The 18,910-nt window shown below is 47.5% G+C and overlaps 1 protein-coding gene across 1 annotated transcript in view; it reads right to left on the bottom strand.

Moving 5' to 3' along the window:
* Positions 1–12,112: 12,112 nt before the first annotated feature.
* BLMH (bleomycin hydrolase) overlaps positions 12,113–18,910 on the bottom strand; it is a 47,390-nt gene continuing 40,592 nt past the window's right edge. The window contains exon 12 of the mRNA XM_036768746.1: positions 12,113–13,158. Within this exon, the coding sequence (XP_036624641.1) occupies positions 13,007–13,158 (152 nt within the window). The 3' untranslated portion in view covers positions 12,113–13,006. The remainder of the gene's footprint in view (positions 13,159–18,910) is intronic.

Below are 18,910 nucleotides of genomic sequence, written 5' to 3'. Positions count from 1 at the left end.
CGTGAGAGCAGCCCATGCGGTGGGGGAGGTTTTTGTACTCCAGTCCCCCTCACATGGTCTGATTTCCAGATAATCGGCTGCCAAAGAGCTCTTTAAGAATTTTTGCGTCACTTTTAGCCGAATAAACTTTATGTTTCACCACGGCTGCCTCTGTGTTTTCCTCCTAGCGGTGGGTGGCTGTATGGATGCGCTTGGGATGGCTCTGGGGAGCAGGAGCCCCGAAGCTGACGCGCAGAGACCACACCAGAACTGTGCAGTTTCTAGGGGACTCTGGGTCCCATCGTGATCTCTCCCCTCCTTAGGATCACAGATTCAGAGCTAGAGGGGATCCCACAGGTCATCTAGTCCCCTCATTTTACCGAGAAGGAAACTGAGGCCCAGAGTGAGGAAGGGACTCGTTCCAGATTAAACACGTAGAAAGTAGGAGAGTCAGGATTCGAACTAAGATTCTCTGACTCTGGAGAATTGAAGTGAGAGGCAGGAAGAGCTCAACTCGAATCCTGCCTTTAGCACTTAGATCTAACTTGTCTCTGCCTCGGTTTTCCTCATCTGTAAAACGAGGGATGGATCAGACTCAATGCAGCACTCTTTCCAGACTGCCCCACCACGGACTGGGTGGAAGCAGTGCTTTGAGGTCCTGAGAGGGCCATAGACCCTGGGACAATTGATCTTAGGACTAGCATTAAGTAATCAAAGCCCCAACTTTGGGTTTGGGGGGTGGGAGATTCTCAGAGACAAAGAAGCATATTTTTCCTGTTTGTTTTTTTTTCAATTCCAAAAAATTTTTCCTTCTCCCTCCCCCCCCAACCCCCCCCCCCCCGCCCTGCCCCAAAAGATTGAAGTCCCAGACATTTACACCACAGTCCCTCCTTCCAGATCAGTTATTAAATCAGGCCCTTAATTTTTTCTCTTAGAGAAGAAGTGCCCAAAGAGACTATTCTCCCCCCACCACCCCAAAGGGAAGCTGGGAAACAAGCAAAGCTCCCCCCCATCCCTCCCCCCATTATATTAAAAGCAGCAAAATTTTATATTCTAAAAAGTCTCATCTAATACCGTCAAGTCTGTGTATCAGGAGCTCACTCGGAGAGTTTTTTTGTTTTTTGTGAAACCTCAGAGGACAGAGCTCAGTGATCTCAGAACTAAGATTCCGGAGTTGGGGAGATACCTGCTTTTGGACTTCGAGCTAGCCTCTACAATTGGGCCGGGGTCGGGGGGGTGGGGGGCGGTGTCCGCCGCCGTCTCCGAGGAATCAGCGATAAGGCTTTGCTGCCACCTTGACATCAGTGTGAGTACTGCAAGCACTGAGACCCCTCTGGAATTTGTTTTGAGAAGCCAGCGACTTTGGATCATAGACCAAGAACCAGAAGGGTCCTTAACGAGCATCCTCCCCAGCCCCTTCACTTTACAGAGGAGGAAGATGAGAGAATTCCGCCACAAGAGAGGAAATCACTTATCTAAAGACACAGAGACAGCGGAATCGACTCCTCCAACCGGGGATAGAGTTCCCTTTCCAGGACACTTTTCTCTGCTCCCCCAGCATAAGGCATTGCTCCTTTCCTCAGTGGAATCTGTCATTTACCCCCTCTGAACACAGCATCCTTGCCTGCATCTCCCTCACTCCCCTATCTCACCCACTGAACCTCCTCTCAGGTCTCACCAGGATCTTCCATCACTGGAGGTTCCCCTTTCTGAGTAGAAGGCTCCTGAAGAACAGAGTTGGGTTCAGTCTTGGTCTCTGTCTCCTCAGCACCTAGCACACTACGTAATCGTGCTTAATAAATGTTTGCTATTCTATCGATTGCTTTATCCAGTCTGTTTGCTCCTTCTTGGCCACACACCCTTCTCCATCCCATGTTCTACCACAACCTATTCACTACTGTCTTCAGCAGCCTGGGACTACCTCAGTCACCACTCCTGGATCGCCCTCCTCATTCTTCAAGGCTAAAGAAAATGAAGAATCGTGAAGATGTGGCCTCTTTGATTCATCACTTGTTGACTACTTTCCTTGGAGATTCCTCCCAGTATGGAGATTCTGATTGTTTTTCTCCCTGAGGACCAAGGACTGCCAAGGGATCCAAGGATAGATTTCAGGGGCTCTGTTAACATATTTGATAAATGCATTATTCTGAGAAGGGATCCATAAGTTTCATCAAACTGCCAAAGAAACCGGTGAAGGGATGCCTAGAAGAGTCCTGATCTAAGGAAGATCTGAATTCAAATCCAACCTCAGACACCTACTAGCTCTGTGATCCTGAGCAAATCATTATTAACCTCTGCCTGCCTTAGTTTCCTCAGCTGTAACGTGGGGATAGTAATAGCATCTACCTCCTAGAGTCTTGTAAGGATCAAATGAGACAATACAGTGCCTGGCACACAGTAGGCATTTCACAAATTCTTGTTCACTTCCTTCCAGGACAAAATATTACAAACCTCTAAGACCTCACTCTCACAATTACCTCTCCAAATATGGAATCTTTCCCGCATTAAGGTCCCCTTTCTTTCCTCCTTCAAACATACTCATCTCTTCCCTACCTTGTTGAATTGCTTCAGTTGTGTCTGACTCTCTGTGACCCTGTTTGGGGTTTCTTGGCAAAGATGCTGGAGTGGTTGAAACTGAGGCAAACAGGGTTAAGGCCAGGGTGGCACAGCTAGTAAGTGTCTAAGGCCAGATTTGAACTCTGGTCCTCCTGACTCCAGGGCCAGCATTCTATCCACTGCACCACCTAGCTGCCCCCTTTCATTGCCAAACTCCATACACAGATGATCTGCTTGCTCTTGTCCATTCTTTGGGTTCCTCACCCCTTGCTGTTTGACTTCTCTTCCTACTACCAGACTAAAACTTCCCTTTCCAAGGTCACCAATAAGGGTAACTCTCATGTGTGTATGTATGTACATGTACATGTATACACGTATACATAGTGCTTTAAGGATCATCATGTGCTTTCCTCATAACGACCCCATGTGGTAGGATATGGGTATATTATGATCCCCCCTTTACATGTGAAGAAACTGAGGCACCGAGAAATGAAGTGACTTGTCCAAGGTCACATAGCTATGGGTCGAACCGAGGTCCTCCCAACTGCAGGTCCAGCCCCACCATCCTGCCTACAGTGGAGGTTTCTTGGTCCTCATCCTCTCAGCCCTTTCTGAAGCCTTTAAGACTTTTGGGCGCCACCTTCTGCAATTCCTTCCTTGGGCTTTTGTGGCACTGCACTCTCCTGGTTTTCCTTGTAACCCCTGACTTCCTCTTCTTTATATCAGATGATGCTCCCTTTCCTCCCTCCACAACCTAACTGTGGCCATCCCTCATTTCCATCTTTGGCCCTTTGTCCTTTTCACTCTCCAGCAGGGAGGCAGCAGGGGCCACTGATTCTGAGTCACAGAATCCCAGAATGGTAGAGTTTCAGAGTCGGGAGGGATGTCAGTGACCATGTGGCCTCAAAGCCACATGTGGCCCTCTAGGTCCTCAAGTGTAACTCTTCGACTGAATCTAAACTTCACAGAACAGATTCCCCTTAATAAAAGGATTTGTTCTGTAAAACTTGGACTAGTCAAAAGGCTGCACTCAAGGACCTAGAAGGCTACATGTGGCCTCAAGGCTGCAGGTTCCCCACCCCTGATCTAGACTAACCCCTCTGTGAAAGGAATCCCCCACGAAATAGCCCACCATGGTTTCCAGTCCTTGCTTGAATACCAACAAGGAAAGGGAGCTCACCCCCTCTCCAGACAGCTTACATTCCATTTCTGAGGCTCAAACATAATCATATATGTAATTCAAAGTGCTCACTTGGCTGTATAGCAATCGTATCAGAAAAACTTTACAAAGAACCAACAGGATTTGGTGACAGAAGATTTTAGTGAAGGCTAGGGTATGTCCTTCTGTTCTATACCCTGAAAAAATGGATTCCTTTTTCGCCCTGGACCCTGTGCCTCTCCTGCACACCTGTTGTTATTGTCCTTCATATTTAAATGGCTCTGTGGGAGGGGGCAGAGAGAGCAGTCAAACATGGGTTACTGGAAGAAGAAGAATGCTATTAACAGAAATATGGAAATCCTACTTCCATATGAGAGGGGATGAAAAATGGGGGCCAGTCTTGACAGGAAGGGAAATGATGTGTCAGTTTCAAATGTTTTAAGTATTTTCTTTATCTCCTCCCCACCCCATCCCCCAACCCTGACCCTGGACTCTAGACCTCTTTCTGTTCCTCACTCACCTCCATCCAGTTCTGATGCAGTGTAAGGACAGGAGACACCAAACTAACAGGGTCACATTCAGCCTTTTGGTCTGAGACAGAAAAGTTACATTTAATCCTCTGCCTCCTCCTAGAAAATGGACTTCCAGGGAGGCCCAGAACCAGGCACCTGTTTCACTACCAAAGTGGTTGGTGCAAAGCCAGCCTAAATCCCCTCAGGAGTCACTGAGGAGGTCCCAGCCCCATCTGGTTCCTCTGACCCCCACCCCCGTTACACTGGGCTCAGAAGGGGTGCTGCTCAGCCTTTCTCTTTCCCTCTGTCCTTTGTATTGCAGCCCCAAGAAAGGCTCAAGTCCTTGGAGCCACATACCTAGACCCTTCGACCCTTTGGCAACAATTCTTCCCCATTTAGGATCCTGTTTGTCCTCATCCACAACTTTACATTCATTCCTGCTCAACCACATGTGAATACGGTGGTACACAGCAGAAAAGGGCATTGGCAATGGTTCTTTGACCCCTGAGAGGAAGGGGACATCGAGGGGAAGGGACCAAGAAGACCCATAACAAAGGTAAGGTGGTAATTAGGAGACATTGCTGGAAGGCTTACTAAGCTCCTTAACATACACAGTCAGTCTCATTGGAGGCTCCCAAGTCTTTCTCCATTACTGTTTCCATTTTACAGATGAGGAAATTGAGACTCAGACAGGTAAAGGGAGTTGTCCAAGGTCACCCACGCCCAACAAGTGCCAGAACCAGGACTTGACCACAGCAGGTTTCATGCTCTTTTCACTACACAGATGGTCGGAATCAAATATCCTTTAAGAGCAGTTCTGTGTGAGTTGAGAAGAGAGCAGAGTGGAAGAAAGTCGGTTCTTAATCAGGCTCTTCATCAGCTCTGGGAGAGAGAACTCTGCAGAGTCCGTCTCCTTGACCACTCTGTACAAGATATCGGACCTGTGGCAGTTGTGGGCTGGAACAGCTAACATGGAAAACAACAAGGCAATAGTAAAGATAGTGAAATACTGACCGTACTGCAAGTCTGGGCTCTTGGTGACCAGCTGGTGACGCTGTGCCAGGCCGGTCCCCAGGGAGTTTGGGCCCCGTGGGAGGAGGGGGCCTCTCCTGGCGCTGACACAGCGGGCGGCAGATTAAAGCTTCAATGACCATCTGAGGCCAAGCAAGAGCGGCCCTCGCCACCACATCCTGAGGGTGGGCAGCATGACTCAGGCCCTGGCCTTGTTCTCTTGTGGTCAGTCACTTACTGAAGCTACCTCCGGAGCAGAACTCTGGGGCTGGCCAGGACCTCCCAGAGCTCAGAGAGCTGGTTTCTTTGCCTAGAGTGGCTGCTGAACTAGAGGAGGCAAAGCACCAAGCATTACTAAGTTAATTGGGAAAAAAAAGAAAGAAAAAAGAAAAGAAAGAAGACTCAGGAGAAAGAATAGCCGTCTTTGCGTACGTGGAAGAAAGTTAAGAGTGGCTCTGTTTGGTCCCGGAGGCCAGAAGCAGATGTAGGCTTGTTGTTGGGAAACCCTTTTGTCCTGGAGTGGACAGCTTACTAGGGAGCCAGGCACTGTGCAAAGCACCAGGGATACAAATACAAGCAAAAAGACAGTCCCTGCCCTTGAGGAGCTTATAATCTAATGAAGAAACTACACACACACACACACACACACACACACACACACACACACACACACACACACAGCTGCCACACAAGGCTATTTATCCTACCTAATCTTAAAAAGCTCCAGGGCACACCCTTTCCTCCCCCACCCCCCCCCCAAGGATGTGAAAGGTAGAAATGAGGGTTCAATAAATACCAGTACACTCACATCACTACAATTGGACTCATCTGTGTGGGGAATGGTTACAAACAACAACTGTGGATTATGAAGGTTATTGTGCAATTAGAAGTGACAACCATGGAGGATTCGGAGAGTCATTAGAAGAACTGGAGAAACTGACAGATGCAGGGTAAAATAAGGAAATCAACAGATACAATGACTACAACAATGTAGAAGAAAAGAGTATTTAAAGAAAGCTGAATAATGAGTAACAACCAAACTTAGTCCCCGGGAAGAAATAATAAAATATACCTACCTTCTTTCCACAAAGGAGGGGAGGGGAAGAGTGGACTACAGGAGCAGAATGTCCCATACACTGTCAGACACTAGATTAGTGGATTTTGCTTAATTGTTTTCCTTTGTTACAAGGGTGGTTTTATTGAAGGGGGTAGTGGCAGGATATGTCTAGAAATTATTATAATTTATTTTAAAAGGCATCAGTAAAATTATTTACTACTAAAGAACTCTGGGAAAAATAGTTCCATCCCCTCTTCAGCCAACCCTGCCATACACTTACGTTTTATCATAATAACTCATATTTTTAGCAAGTTCTTGGATCTACCTAGAATTTTCCTCTCTGCAATTTACTTGATTCTTAGCAGAGATGACACTTAAAAGAACCTTGAAAGAGAGATCTTATCTCTGTTAAATGGAAAGGAATTGATATCCGGAAAGTACTCAACTGATTTGCCACTCCCCGGGTCGGTTCCCTATTACCTCTAGGATCAGACACAGACTCCTGTGTTTGGCATTTACAGCCCTTCACAATCTGGCTTCACTCCACCCTTCCAGCTACTAGACATGAGCCCCCTCCACACACTCTACATTCTAGACGGTCTGCCTGGTTTGCTATTCTTCCTATCTTGACCTTCCAATATCTCTGAGCCTTTGCCCACTGTTCTCCAGGTCTAGAATGCCCTCCTTTGCTCTGCCTATTAGAATCCTCAGCCTCCTTCAATACCAGTTTTTATGATTCCCCATCTGAGCCCCTCAGTGCCCTCCCCTCCCCCGTAAGTTACACTGTATTATATTTACTTGGTCTATATTTCGTATCTACTTATCTGTATACGTGTTGCCATCGTCCTCTCCTCCTCCCCTATACCCACAGAGAACGTAAGCTCCTTGAGGGGCAGGAATTATCTTGTTTTTGACTTTGTATCCCTAGCACCTGGCAGAGCTCCAGAAATGTTTGCAGAATGAATGAACCCCACAAAGTCCTCAAGTCACCAGGTAAAAGCAACCAGGCCCATTTCTCTGGCCCTTTCCTGAAGTAACCCCAGAACAGAGGACTGGCAAGCATTACCATCCCCATTTTATAGATGAGAAAACAACTCAGAACCCAGCTAGTAAGCATCAGAGCTTAGATTCCATACAGGTCTTCTGACGTGGAGACCAGTGGATCACTAAGTCATGATGCCAAATAACTTAAACTTGGCAAATAATGTATCATTTAAACCTGGTCCAAATGAAGTTACAATTTCTTTCAAATGATCCATTAGATTGGGAGCTCCTTGAGGGTAGGGACTGTGTTTTTGCCTTTCTTTGTATCCCTAGCACTCAGCATAGTGCTGGGCATATAGCAAGTGCTTAATAAATGCTTTTTCATTCATTAATTCACTTATGAGGGAATCAGATTAGCTGTCTTCTACGGTTCCTCTCAGCTCCAAGTCCATGAACCTGTTATTCTTTATTTTGAACTCCAGAAAGTCAGCTCTGTGGGCAGGAGGTTCTGCAATTCAAAATCAATTTAAGCAAATGCACACTTGAAAGAACATTAATGTCGAGAGAACGATTCAGATCTCAGATCCAGCCAGCTGTGTCCCCCAAGGCTCTGACCGAGGTTCATTCTTCTCTCGTGACTTTCTAAATTAAATTGTACTTTTTCCCCAATTAACAATCATTTGTTTTCTTTCTCCCTAACCTCCACACACTGGAAAAAGAGAAACAAGACCTGTAACAAACATGTACAGTCGAGTGAAACAAATTCCCACATTGGCCATTGTAAGCCCGTGTCTTATTCTTTATCTTGAACTCATCACCTCTGTGCCAGGAAGTGGGCAGCATCCTTCATCATCAGGTCTCTGTAATTATAGCTGGTTATTGTGTTGATCAGAGTATCCTGAGCCTTTCAAAATTGTTTACTTCTACAATGTTGTCGCCATAGTGCTGGGGAATGGCTGAACAAATTATGTATGGCATAGGAAAGGAATGGATACCACGGCTCCATAAGAGGGGGACAGCTTCAAAGAAAACTGGCAGGACTTTTATGGGCTCTCCTGCTACTGTCTCTCTCTCTTGTGGAACTCAGCTGTCCCTGTGGCTTCGGTTGTTATTTTGAGGCAGATGACTTCCAAATCTTGCCCTCTGGCCCCACTTGCACCCCTGAGCTCCAATCCCACATCTCCAGTTGACCCCCAGTTGGACATCTTCCCATGATGTCCTGCCAACCCAAATAAGCCTCTTCCCCTCACAACCTGCCTCTCCTCCTTACTTTCCTATTTTTTGTTGGTAGCACCCCTGCTTCTAAACCTCGGAGTCAGCCATCTTCAACTCTTCCCTTTTCCTCACCTCCCTCCGTCCCCAGCCACATCCTCCAAGTTTACAAATCCTGTGTGGTTCTACCCTTCTTATCAATCCCTTCTGCTCATACTGACCAATACCCTGAGGGGTTCAGAGCAGTTTTCTACACCTTTCCCCTCTTACAATTCTTCTTTCACCCGATCAATCGATCAGCTTTTATTAAGCATCTACTATATGCCGAGCTCTGAGCTGGGCACTGGGGATACAAAACCTAAAATGAAACCAGTCCTAGCCTTTGTCTCATGCATGTATGTTAACTAGCTGTGTTGGTGTCTTGTTGAGGCATCTTCAATGGCTCTTTCCTTATTGCCTCTTGGATAAGATACAGCCCTCTTAGCTTGCCATTTTGGCCCTTCTCCCCATCCCACCTCTCAGGCTTGGCCCCAGGACCCTGGGCCCCGGTAAGCAATCCTGGAATAAGGTGCCATGCCATGAACTAGCCTTTCCCATTCTAGCCTGCCCCACTGAGGGCCGGGGCTGTCTTGCTTCCTTGGATTTCTACCTCCATAACTCGGCACAGTGTTTGGCATATAGTATATGCTCAATAAATGCTTTTTCATTCATTCACTCAGTCATTCTTCTTGATGAACTCATGTTTCACCCTCATCTTCACCTTTGTCCCACCTCTGGGCATTTGTACAGACTCTCCTTTATATCTGGCGTGTGCTCAAGTAAAAATGTACATAAAAGCCACTTTTTCAAGTTTAATCTGCATTATACTTTCCCCATCACCTTCTTAAGTCTGGACAATCAAAACAATAACGCAAGCCCTAATATGTAGCGTTTGCTAACTTCTAAGGCCAAAAGTGTTCGCACTGAAAATCTTCACCACTGGCTCTCAAAAGCCAGTGCAAGTGTGAAAAAAGCAAGTTAATCTAGAGAAAGAATCATGGAGTCTGAATGCAGATGGAGGCAAACTATTTGCTCTTTTTTCCTTCTTGTTTCGTTTCTCCTTTCTTGTGATTCATTCCATTGGTTATAATTCTTTACAACTGGACTATTCTGTAATTAAGTTCAATGTGAAGGTATATGTAGAGCCTGCATTGGATTACATGCTGTCTTGATGAGAGGGGGGAGGAGACGGAGGGGGAGAAATCTGGAACCCAAAAACCTGCGCAACGACTGTTGGAAACTAAAAATAAAAAATAAATTTATTTTTTAAAAAAAGGAAGTTAAGGAGGTGTAGGTCATTTTTCAGTGGAGGAAATCAGGAGAGAAGAGGGTATCTGATCTAGACAGACCATGGTCTCAGTTATTGTGAGGATCAAATTAAATACTATTTGCAGAGCTTAGTTTGGCCTGGCACATAGTAGGTCCTTAATGTTTATTTCCTTCCTTTTAAAAATCTTTCAAATTCTTTGTTATAAGGGAAGGAATATAATGGAAAAGTATGATGATGTAAAAATAAAAGGTTTTAGGATCAATAATTTTTTTAAAATATATTTTTGTGTTTTGAAAGAGCAACATTCTGTCATATGAGGACGATTTTTCATGTGTCCTAAAATGAATTTGAAAAAAATCATTTTAAGATTTACTTGATGCAGTTTACATTAGCTTTTTTCTTCTTTTCAGGAAAAAAAAAATATGTACTGACTTGTCAAAGTATCCTTGAAATAAAGATGTTCTGCACCCTTCATGCTTTTCCTTCTGTAGGACCCCTTCCCCATGCACCTACAGGCCCTCTTGCCACTGGGTCTCTGTGCTCTCCCAGACCAAGGTTGCAGAACATCTGGGGACCTCAGGGGCTGAGGGGGATTTGTTATAACCTGGCTTTAGGGAGACCCTAGGGGGACACCGGAGTCAGACCCATTCTTGCTCTTGCTCAGTCCTATTTTTCTGGTCTCCATCCTCCTCTCCATGAGTACTTTGTTTTAGTATCACATTTCTGAGAGGAAAAAAGAAAAAAAAATACCTTCCCCACCTCCTTCAGATTGAATCTTCCTTTATAACAGAGAAATTGGACAAGACAAACCCCTTGATCTAGTGACTACATCTGACAAGGTCCCTACAACATTCTGACCCAGTCGAGAGGAGGGGGAGGTCCCATTAGCTGTTCCCTGCCGCCATCACTGGCTCCACCTTTGGGCACCTGGTGCCCAGCTTCCTTCTGGAGATCTTTTCCCTGACATTATCATATTCATTATGTATGTTTTTCTGGGTGCTGTTTCCATCTGCCTCGATTTATCTACATCTTCCCCATTTCTCTGAATTTCTCATCTATTTCTTACCGCACAATAATATTAGATATCCACATACCAGGTTTGGTTTTTTTTCAGCCCATCCCTAATTGACAGGTGCCCATTTTGTTTCCAATTCTTTGCTACCACAACGTGGGGCAAGGATTCTTTTGCTAGGTGTTTGATCTTTGTGCCTGTCATTGCCTTCCTCAGGCCCCAGGCCCAGGAGCAGGCTCAGTGGGCTAAAGGGTCACCTGTCTTTCTCCAGAAGAGCTGGAATCACAGCTAACGGAGGAACCTGAAGTGACGCTCCCTTCCTTAATAGTGGGTTCGATCATGGGCAGGTTACAACTTCCCTGGACCTCAAGTTTTCTCCTGCTAAGAGAGGGGAACAGGACTAGACGGCCCATCCACAACTTCATCTGAGTATTACACTCAGTGAATTAGGCACAGAGCCATCATTATCCCCATTTTACAGATTGAGGTTTGAGGATTGAGATTTAAAGGCAGCATTCGAACCCTGGGCTCCACTGACTCCAAGCCCAGGGAGCAGCTCCAAGGCTGGCAGGTTTCATTTTCATGGCCTTTATGTGAGCTCAATGCATGTTTAATTGCTGGGGCAAGAAATCCAAATCCTATCTTCCTCTCAACTCTATGGTACTTCATACTTTCTTTTGAGAAAGAGATGATTCACAAGCCTATTACATGGCACCGATGAAGATGCCAAGACATATCCGCCGGGCCTTCTTGTGCCACTGTACGGAAATGCTATTTGTGACCTGTTTGGGTCATTTCCATGGACACGTAGCTCATCTCCCCAGACAGACTGGAAGTCCTCTGAGGGCAGGGGCCATGTCTTCTGTGTTACAGGGCATTCTAGTGAATTCTAGAGGCAAGACACAGAGGAGAAACCCCTAGATACGGTCCTGGCCCTCCAGAAACCTTTGGCATTTGATTCTGATTTGAATGAATTTGATTCATTTAAAAACAGGACTCTGAGAAAGGGTCCAGAGACTGTCAGACTGTCTGCCCAAGAATCCCACAACACAAACTACGTGAAGAACTCCCAGGTCAGAGGGACAGGTGGCCTGCGGTCCAGCTCTCCAGACAGCCCCTGGGTTCTGGGGAGGCCTTTTCTTAATATTCACTTCTACTGAAAGGAAAGGAGATATGGCTCCGGGAAGTGGCGTCACAAGTAAGTGCCACCAGTTCTGGGCCAGCAAACTGGGGGAGAAGGTCCTTCAAGAGACTATCCCTTGGGGACATGCCTGGAGCCTCTCACTGGGCTCACCTGTACAGACAAAACACTTCAACTCAGTCTCATTTAGGAAAATGTTTTATTCCAAAGCTTCACAGCACCATCTAGTTGTCTTAAAGAATGCAGCCCCACTCCCGCCCTGCCCCCCTTCAGATGCAGAAGTTTAAAATGACACCATTTGGCTAGAGATTCCCCTATTTTTTTTTAAATTCAGGTCATGATATGATTTTGGTCACTGTCTCACCTCAACTTCCTGAGCCCCAACTTCAATGGGATTTTAGCGGGTGGTGATGTGTCCTTTCCCCTCCCCCCACCTTGTAACTCCAAGCCATGGCAAGCAGGCTGAAGTTGGCGCCCTCCATCCCCATCCCCATCCCAAGCTGGTAGAGGCAGATAAAGCTACAATGGAAAAGATGAAATTCAGCGACCACAGTGGCAGAGTCTCCGTCATTGGTCAAGTGGCATGCAGCTCTATGGGCTTAAATCTTAGGGTGACATTTTCCATCTGAAACCTGAGAACCACAGGCAATGGGGAAAAGCAGCCCAACTGTCTCCATCCCCCTATGGCCTAAAGGTCTTTCTCTGCTCTACGGAGTTCAATTTTTTCTTTTCTTTTTTTTTAGTTTGATTAAAACACTAAGAGATTTCCCCCCTCCCCCCTCCCTCTGAATCAGGCAGAGCTTGTGACAAGAGCCTGAGTGACTGGGATTGAGGAGAGGAAACAGTATGACCTGGTCTTTTTGTTTTTAAAGAGTAGCCTGTCTGAAATGAGAGTGTTTGGATTCCACAGTACAGCAGAAAGCACAATTCCCCAAGAGGCTCCTGGAGCGAGGGGCTCAGCAAACCAGGAGTCTGACTAGGCCCGGCAACATCAACATCACCTCCTCCACTTTGGCTTCAGTCCCCAGGACTTCCCGTTGTGCTTGAGGAAGTGAGAGCTGGAGGCCATGGGAGTCATTTGGCCAAAGCCCCCATGGGGTCCCAGGCCGGAAGCACGATGGGCTCCTGCTTCAGGACGGCGAGCACATCCTCTGGCACATGCTTCTTGTCCACGACCACCTCGTATACGTACTCAGAGAACCACTGGTCTGTCATGCACAGGTAGCCTGCAGGGTAGAGTAAGGACACAGTGTGAACCAGGGCTGGGAGCAGGGGCCTGACAGAAGCATGTGGGTCAGAGGCCAGGGGCATGGCTGAGCACCAGAGAGGGCAGGAGCAGACATAGCCCCAGCCCCAGCACTTTTTCCCCTCCCTCTCTAAGGCATAAGGAGGCAGCCACAGGGGCAGTTGGGATTGAGAACCAGGGCCCTTCCACTGTCACCAAACAATGTTTGTGGTGGGGCTCTGCTGGGGACCAAACAAAATCCCTGAGGGCCTGGCTTTCCCTTATAACAGACTCTGTGGGGACACATGATGAAGAAAGAGCTGCTGCTCAGCCTCCCTGACTCCACAGGCCTAACAATGAGATATCAAGTGCTGCCAAATGTCCCCAGGGCCTTCTGGCTCCGAGCTGCTGAGCCCAGCTTCCCACCAGGAAGACTAAACAGCCCCTCTGGTCAAACCAAAGCAGCATAGATTCCACTTAGGAAACCAGGAAGAGGAAGCTGGTCCCAAGTGCTAAGGGTACATGAGGAAGGGAAGCCCAGCAATGCACTGCATGCCGTCACTTCAAAGAGACAAGGAAGACTCCACTCTTACCCAGGACACCTGTCAATGTTGCAGGGGCCCAAGAGGGAAAAGCAGGCAGCTGACAGCATCCTGGCTGGGGTGGGCTCAGCACCCACTCTGGCCCTGGGCTGTGGGCAGGCTCTGGGCAAGGGACCTACTCAGCAGTCCGTGATGCTAACCTGAGGAGCACAAGGAGCCGCCTCCAAGCTGCAGAGGTTTTTGCAAGGTCAGCGATGCCTATTCTACCGTTCCTTTCAGATGGATGGCAAGACACTCAGCCTGACACAGCACGGCATGTCTATCCTCGGAGGAAACAGCCTGAGCCAGTGCTCAGAGCTTTCCCCTCTCCCCTAGTGACCTCACCTCCTTGCTCAAAGAGGCGGAGAAATTAGAGCATCCCCCGTCCTGGAATGGAAGGCTGCCATTGGCTTGGAAAGCTCCAGCCTGCTCAGGGTCAGGGTACTGGGGCCTAGCCCAGTTCAGGACCAGGGATGGAGACTTTTCAGAAAGTGCATCTCAGGAGTCCTGCATGGGCTCCGCCCTCCAGATACAGGACTGTCTAAAGCAGATCTTTCAATAAGTCACTAAAGATGGGGATGCACTACCAAACAATATACCAGTCGAGACATGAGTCATCCTTCTACGGGCCTGAATTCAGAGTAAATCAATGCTCAAACCCGCTCCTGGCAGGAAGGGGGGCTGGGCAGGTGAGGGACTGGACGCGTTTGTGTAATAAAGTCCTGTGTGCTTATGAAATATTATCATCACACAAGCAAATAAATCTTCCCCAAATGCCCAAGGAACACGGACACTAAGTATCTACCTACCCCATCTCCTTTCAAAAGCAAGAGATCAGATTATGGGCTTATAAATTAGAACTCCTATCAGTGGTGATCTGCCTCTTAAAGGGCCTGCTTGCCAAGTGTCTCTGCAGGATATGAGTTCTTTGGGGCTCAGTGAAGCCTCCCAGACAGGGTCGCCGCCAAGTAATTGTGCCCCGAGCAAATAATGAACCTGAGGCTGCTCCCACTGTTGACACGAAGTGTCTTGGAGTTTGACTGAGCTGATTAGGATCACCATGTCTGAAACCTGAGGTGAGCCATGCTGTGGCAGCCGGAGGAGCAAAGCTGGGGCTGGTCATTCTGGACTCCAGGACCGCTGCAGCCCATGATCTGGTCCTGGGGGAGCCCTGGGAACCAGGCAGGTCCTCCCCAAGAGCCAGGCAGTCTCCAAGCCTGGGAGACAGTCAAACTTCCTTTGGTTTGTTTCTAGTGTGTCCTGTTAACAAAACATTTTGTCTCTGTAATCAAATTTAAAAATGTAGAGACACAAAAATCAGCAAATGGCCAGGCCTTTAAAGGAGAGTGATAGAATGATCTTACATTTTGTAAGAAGCAGGGAAGGGTCTACAAAGCCTGCGGTGTGTGTGAACCAGAAAAGGCCCAGCTCAAATTGGTTATGTCAAAGGATCTGTTTGTTGTTCAGTCACGTCTGACTCTTCATGACCCTGTGGACCATACTGCCCATGGGGTTTTCCTGGCAAAGATCCTGGAGCCAGGTGCCTTTTCCTTCTCTGGTGAAGTAAGGCAAACAGGGTGAAGTGACTTGCCCAGGGTCACATAGCTAGGAAGTGCCTGAGGCCAGATTTGTACTCAGGTCTTCCTGAATTCAGTGCTAGTGCTTGGCTCTATCCCCTGAGTCACCTTGATGCTCCCAGGCTAAAGGAAGAGGTATATTAATGAGGCTAATGTATAAAGAGATATCACACACAACGAATAGGACTTGTCAGGCAGAGTTCTGACAGAAGAGAGCCGAGGATGGGTCTGTGAAACCTTCTGAGGAAACGAAAACCAGCAGATTAAATGGAAAAATGGATCATTTAGCTGTTAGATCTTTTCTCCCCCCAGTAATATGCATTCTTGGCCCTTTGGAGTGTTTCTCAGTGATTTAACTGATTAAATGGTTAATAAATCTCTGCCAAGTTGATAAGCACATCGCTTTGCAGGGCTAGTGGTAACTACTGAGGCCAATGATGGGAAAACTGAGGCCCAGGGGTGAGGTACATTGATTTCAAATCTAGCTTTCTTTCCACAGTCCCACATTGCCTTGGGGGAGATAGGAAGATAGAGGAATTTCTACCTAGAAAATGTTTTATACATTTTTTGGACGAAAACACACACTCTGTCTCCATCTACGTCTGCATGTGTATGAGAGAGAGAGCGTGGTGTGTGTGTGTGTGTGTGTGTGTGTGTGTGTGTATGTGTGTGTATGTGTGTGACAGAGAGAGATAGAAAGGGGGGCTGGGGAGAGAGAGAGAGACAGAGACAGAAAATGGGAGAGAGAAAAAGAGAGAGAGAGAGAGACAGAGAGTGAGAGTGTGTGTGTGTGTGTGTGTGTGTGTGTGTGTGTGTGTGTGTGTGTGTGTGTTTTGCAAGCAGGAAGGAAGGATGATGAAGAGAACCAGAAGGAGGGTAACATCGCAATGTGCATGCCTTTTGGACCAAGATCTAAGGAGAGCCATCCCCATCAATGTAAACACCCAGATCCGGTTGGTGGTGGGGACAATGGAATGCTGAATCCACCCCTGCTGAGGAAGACTCCTCCTGGGTACGAGCCAGGCACTGCTGAGGCACATGAGGGAGAACAACGAGGCGAGTGCTTGTCTTGGCTGATGAGGGTGAGATTATTTTGTCTTCAAACCATAACAGAGTTCCATCAGCAAATGGGCTTATTTCCCTGGGCAAATACAAACGCAGCATCGAGGAGACAAGCCCACGGGGGTCGGTGGCTCCCTGATATCGGCACGACATTCAGACGTTACCCAGAGGTCTATTTTCCCACAAAACTCAATGGCCTCCCTCTGACCCCCAAACTCTCCCTGCTCTTGTATTGTTTCAGGAAAGGTCTGTTTGTTATCACTCCTCAAAAGCCCCACAGATGGCAGCGCCATGTTATTTCCTAATCTCACTCCCTTAACTTGACCCGAAAGTATAATTAACATACCAAGAATAACAAGCCTCTGCAGCCGCTTTATCATTTTTGGCCAGTCCCTTTTCCTCTCCATTAATTCATGTTCCTCCCTGCCCTCAAAGACTTCCTCAAAGTTCCCTTGATCCATGAAGTCTTCCTGAATTAAGTTCTCCCAAGAGGAATTATTATTCATCCCTCCTCCAGCAAAGCAGGGTTTTTTCCAGCATAATAATGTGCCTTTAGCTACGTATTTTTATGTTAGTCTCCTATCTCCCATCATATGGTAAGAAAGCTCTTTCCCTCAAAGCTTCCCTGTTTCTGTCTTTGCATGGCCCCCATGGAGCTTGCGCACAAAGTAAACGCCCTCACGCCACCAACGTGACATGACCTGGAAAGTCTGGCGTCTCCTTCCACCCTGCCTGAGGAATCAATCAGCAACACTGTGCTAGGCACTGGGGTACAAAGACAAGAAGCAAACTCACAACCAACCTACGTTCTAATGGTAAAGATAAGAAATATTTACTTCACAGAGTTAATAAATATGTTATATTTTTAATCTATATACCCAGACAAGTTAGTGAAAGATGAGGTTCTGTGGGAGGAAAGGCTCCAGAAGCTGGGGAAAGCAACAGAGACATCATGAAGATGATGGTGTCTGGGCTTCGTGGAAGGGAGGAAGAGTGGCTTCAAGGCCTGGGATGGGGATGGGCTGCGGCTGTGAGGATTGATGTGGGGGGTGCAAGCTAGGTAGGGGCTGGGCAGTGAAAGGTTTTCAAAGCTAAGCCCAGATGTTCACACTTCATTCTATAGGCAATAAGAGGCCACCAGAGTTGGCTGGGTGGGAAGTCACATGGTCAGATCTGTGGTGAAGGGAAATGACTCTGGCAATACAGAAGGGCTAGAAGTGTCGAGGGACAGGCCTCAAGATGCTACAATAATCCAGGCACGAGGTAACAAGGGCCTGCACCTCAGAGTGGTGACTGGGGGAGCAGAGAGGGGCAGTGAACGCAGAAACAGCAAAATCTGGCAGCTGACTGGCTCTGTGGCCAAAAGAACACGAGGGGTCCAAGGTAATGCCAAGGTCACAATGCTGAGACACTGGAAGGATGGTACTGCCTTCAACAGAAAGGGGAATGTCTGGAAGAGGGCAGGGTTTAGGGGGAAGAATGTGCTCTGTTTTAGACATGCTGAATCTAGCTTCCCTTTCTGCTAATCATAAGGTCACATGACAGCTCTCCCTCTTCAGGGGCACTCCCCTGGGACTCTGGCCCGTTAAAATGCCCACTGGATGCTCAAAAGATGTTTTCTCACCTGTGCCCATCTATGGCCCCAATATTCTAAACAGAGAATTAAAAAAATGCTGGTCAACGATAATGCCACTGTTGCCTCAGGCTCCACAGAACTTCCACACCCATTAGTCCCTTCCCTGGCACAGCACTGATATAAAACCAGAGCTGGCTGACAAAGCCTGAGACCCCTCCAGAAGCTCCTGACACGTGCCAAGGATGAGGTCCTCCTCCCTATGGCTGTGATCACCTCTCTAAATACAATCTTCCAACAAACCCCACCTGACCTAGAATGCCAGTTTCCTCCTCCCCCTCCCTCTCATAGGTTTTCTTACCGCATCAAAGACTCACTGGTCTTTGCACAGGACCCACCCTCACGAGCTCTGCAAAAATCACTAGGACTTCAGCCTCATAGTGATTGTTAGAGCCTGCACTCATGAGCAGCCTTCAGGTGAACAACAATCTCCTCTCCATTCTAGGAACCAAACAGCTGCTAAGTGTCTCCTCTGCACAGGGCACTGGCCTGGAGATGAAAACATGAACATGCCCTGCCCTCCAGAAGATTCCAAACTAATAGGAGGGCATCTGCACACGAATTTAACATGAAGCCAAGCAAAATGAAGGCAATGTGAGTGATCACTGAGAGCCAGGCCATCAGAAGGCCATTTCTCCAGGAGGGGGTCCCCAGGTATGGCCCTCCCACATCACCCTTCATTCCACGGGGGGAGGGGGGGGAAGCATCTGTACCAAGAATTAAAATCACCTGCCAACAGTTGGTTTCCATAGCCTTTTGTGCACCAGCCCTGTAGGCCTTAACCCTGGAGGCTTTGGTTACTTCAAAGAGCCAGGAATAATTCAACTAAGGTAAGGATTGATGAAGTCACACCTATCCAGAGACTTGGAATCCTGTGGGCTGTGAGGCCCGGGAAGTGCC

The sequence above is a fragment of the Trichosurus vulpecula genome, chromosome 7, assembly GCF_011100635.1.
Source record: "Trichosurus vulpecula isolate mTriVul1 chromosome 7, mTriVul1.pri, whole genome shotgun sequence".
Classification (NCBI taxonomy): domain Eukaryota; kingdom Metazoa; phylum Chordata; class Mammalia; order Diprotodontia; family Phalangeridae; genus Trichosurus; species Trichosurus vulpecula.
The sequence above is the reverse complement of the archived record's forward strand: the minus strand, read 5'-3'. Positions and strand labels throughout refer to the sequence as shown.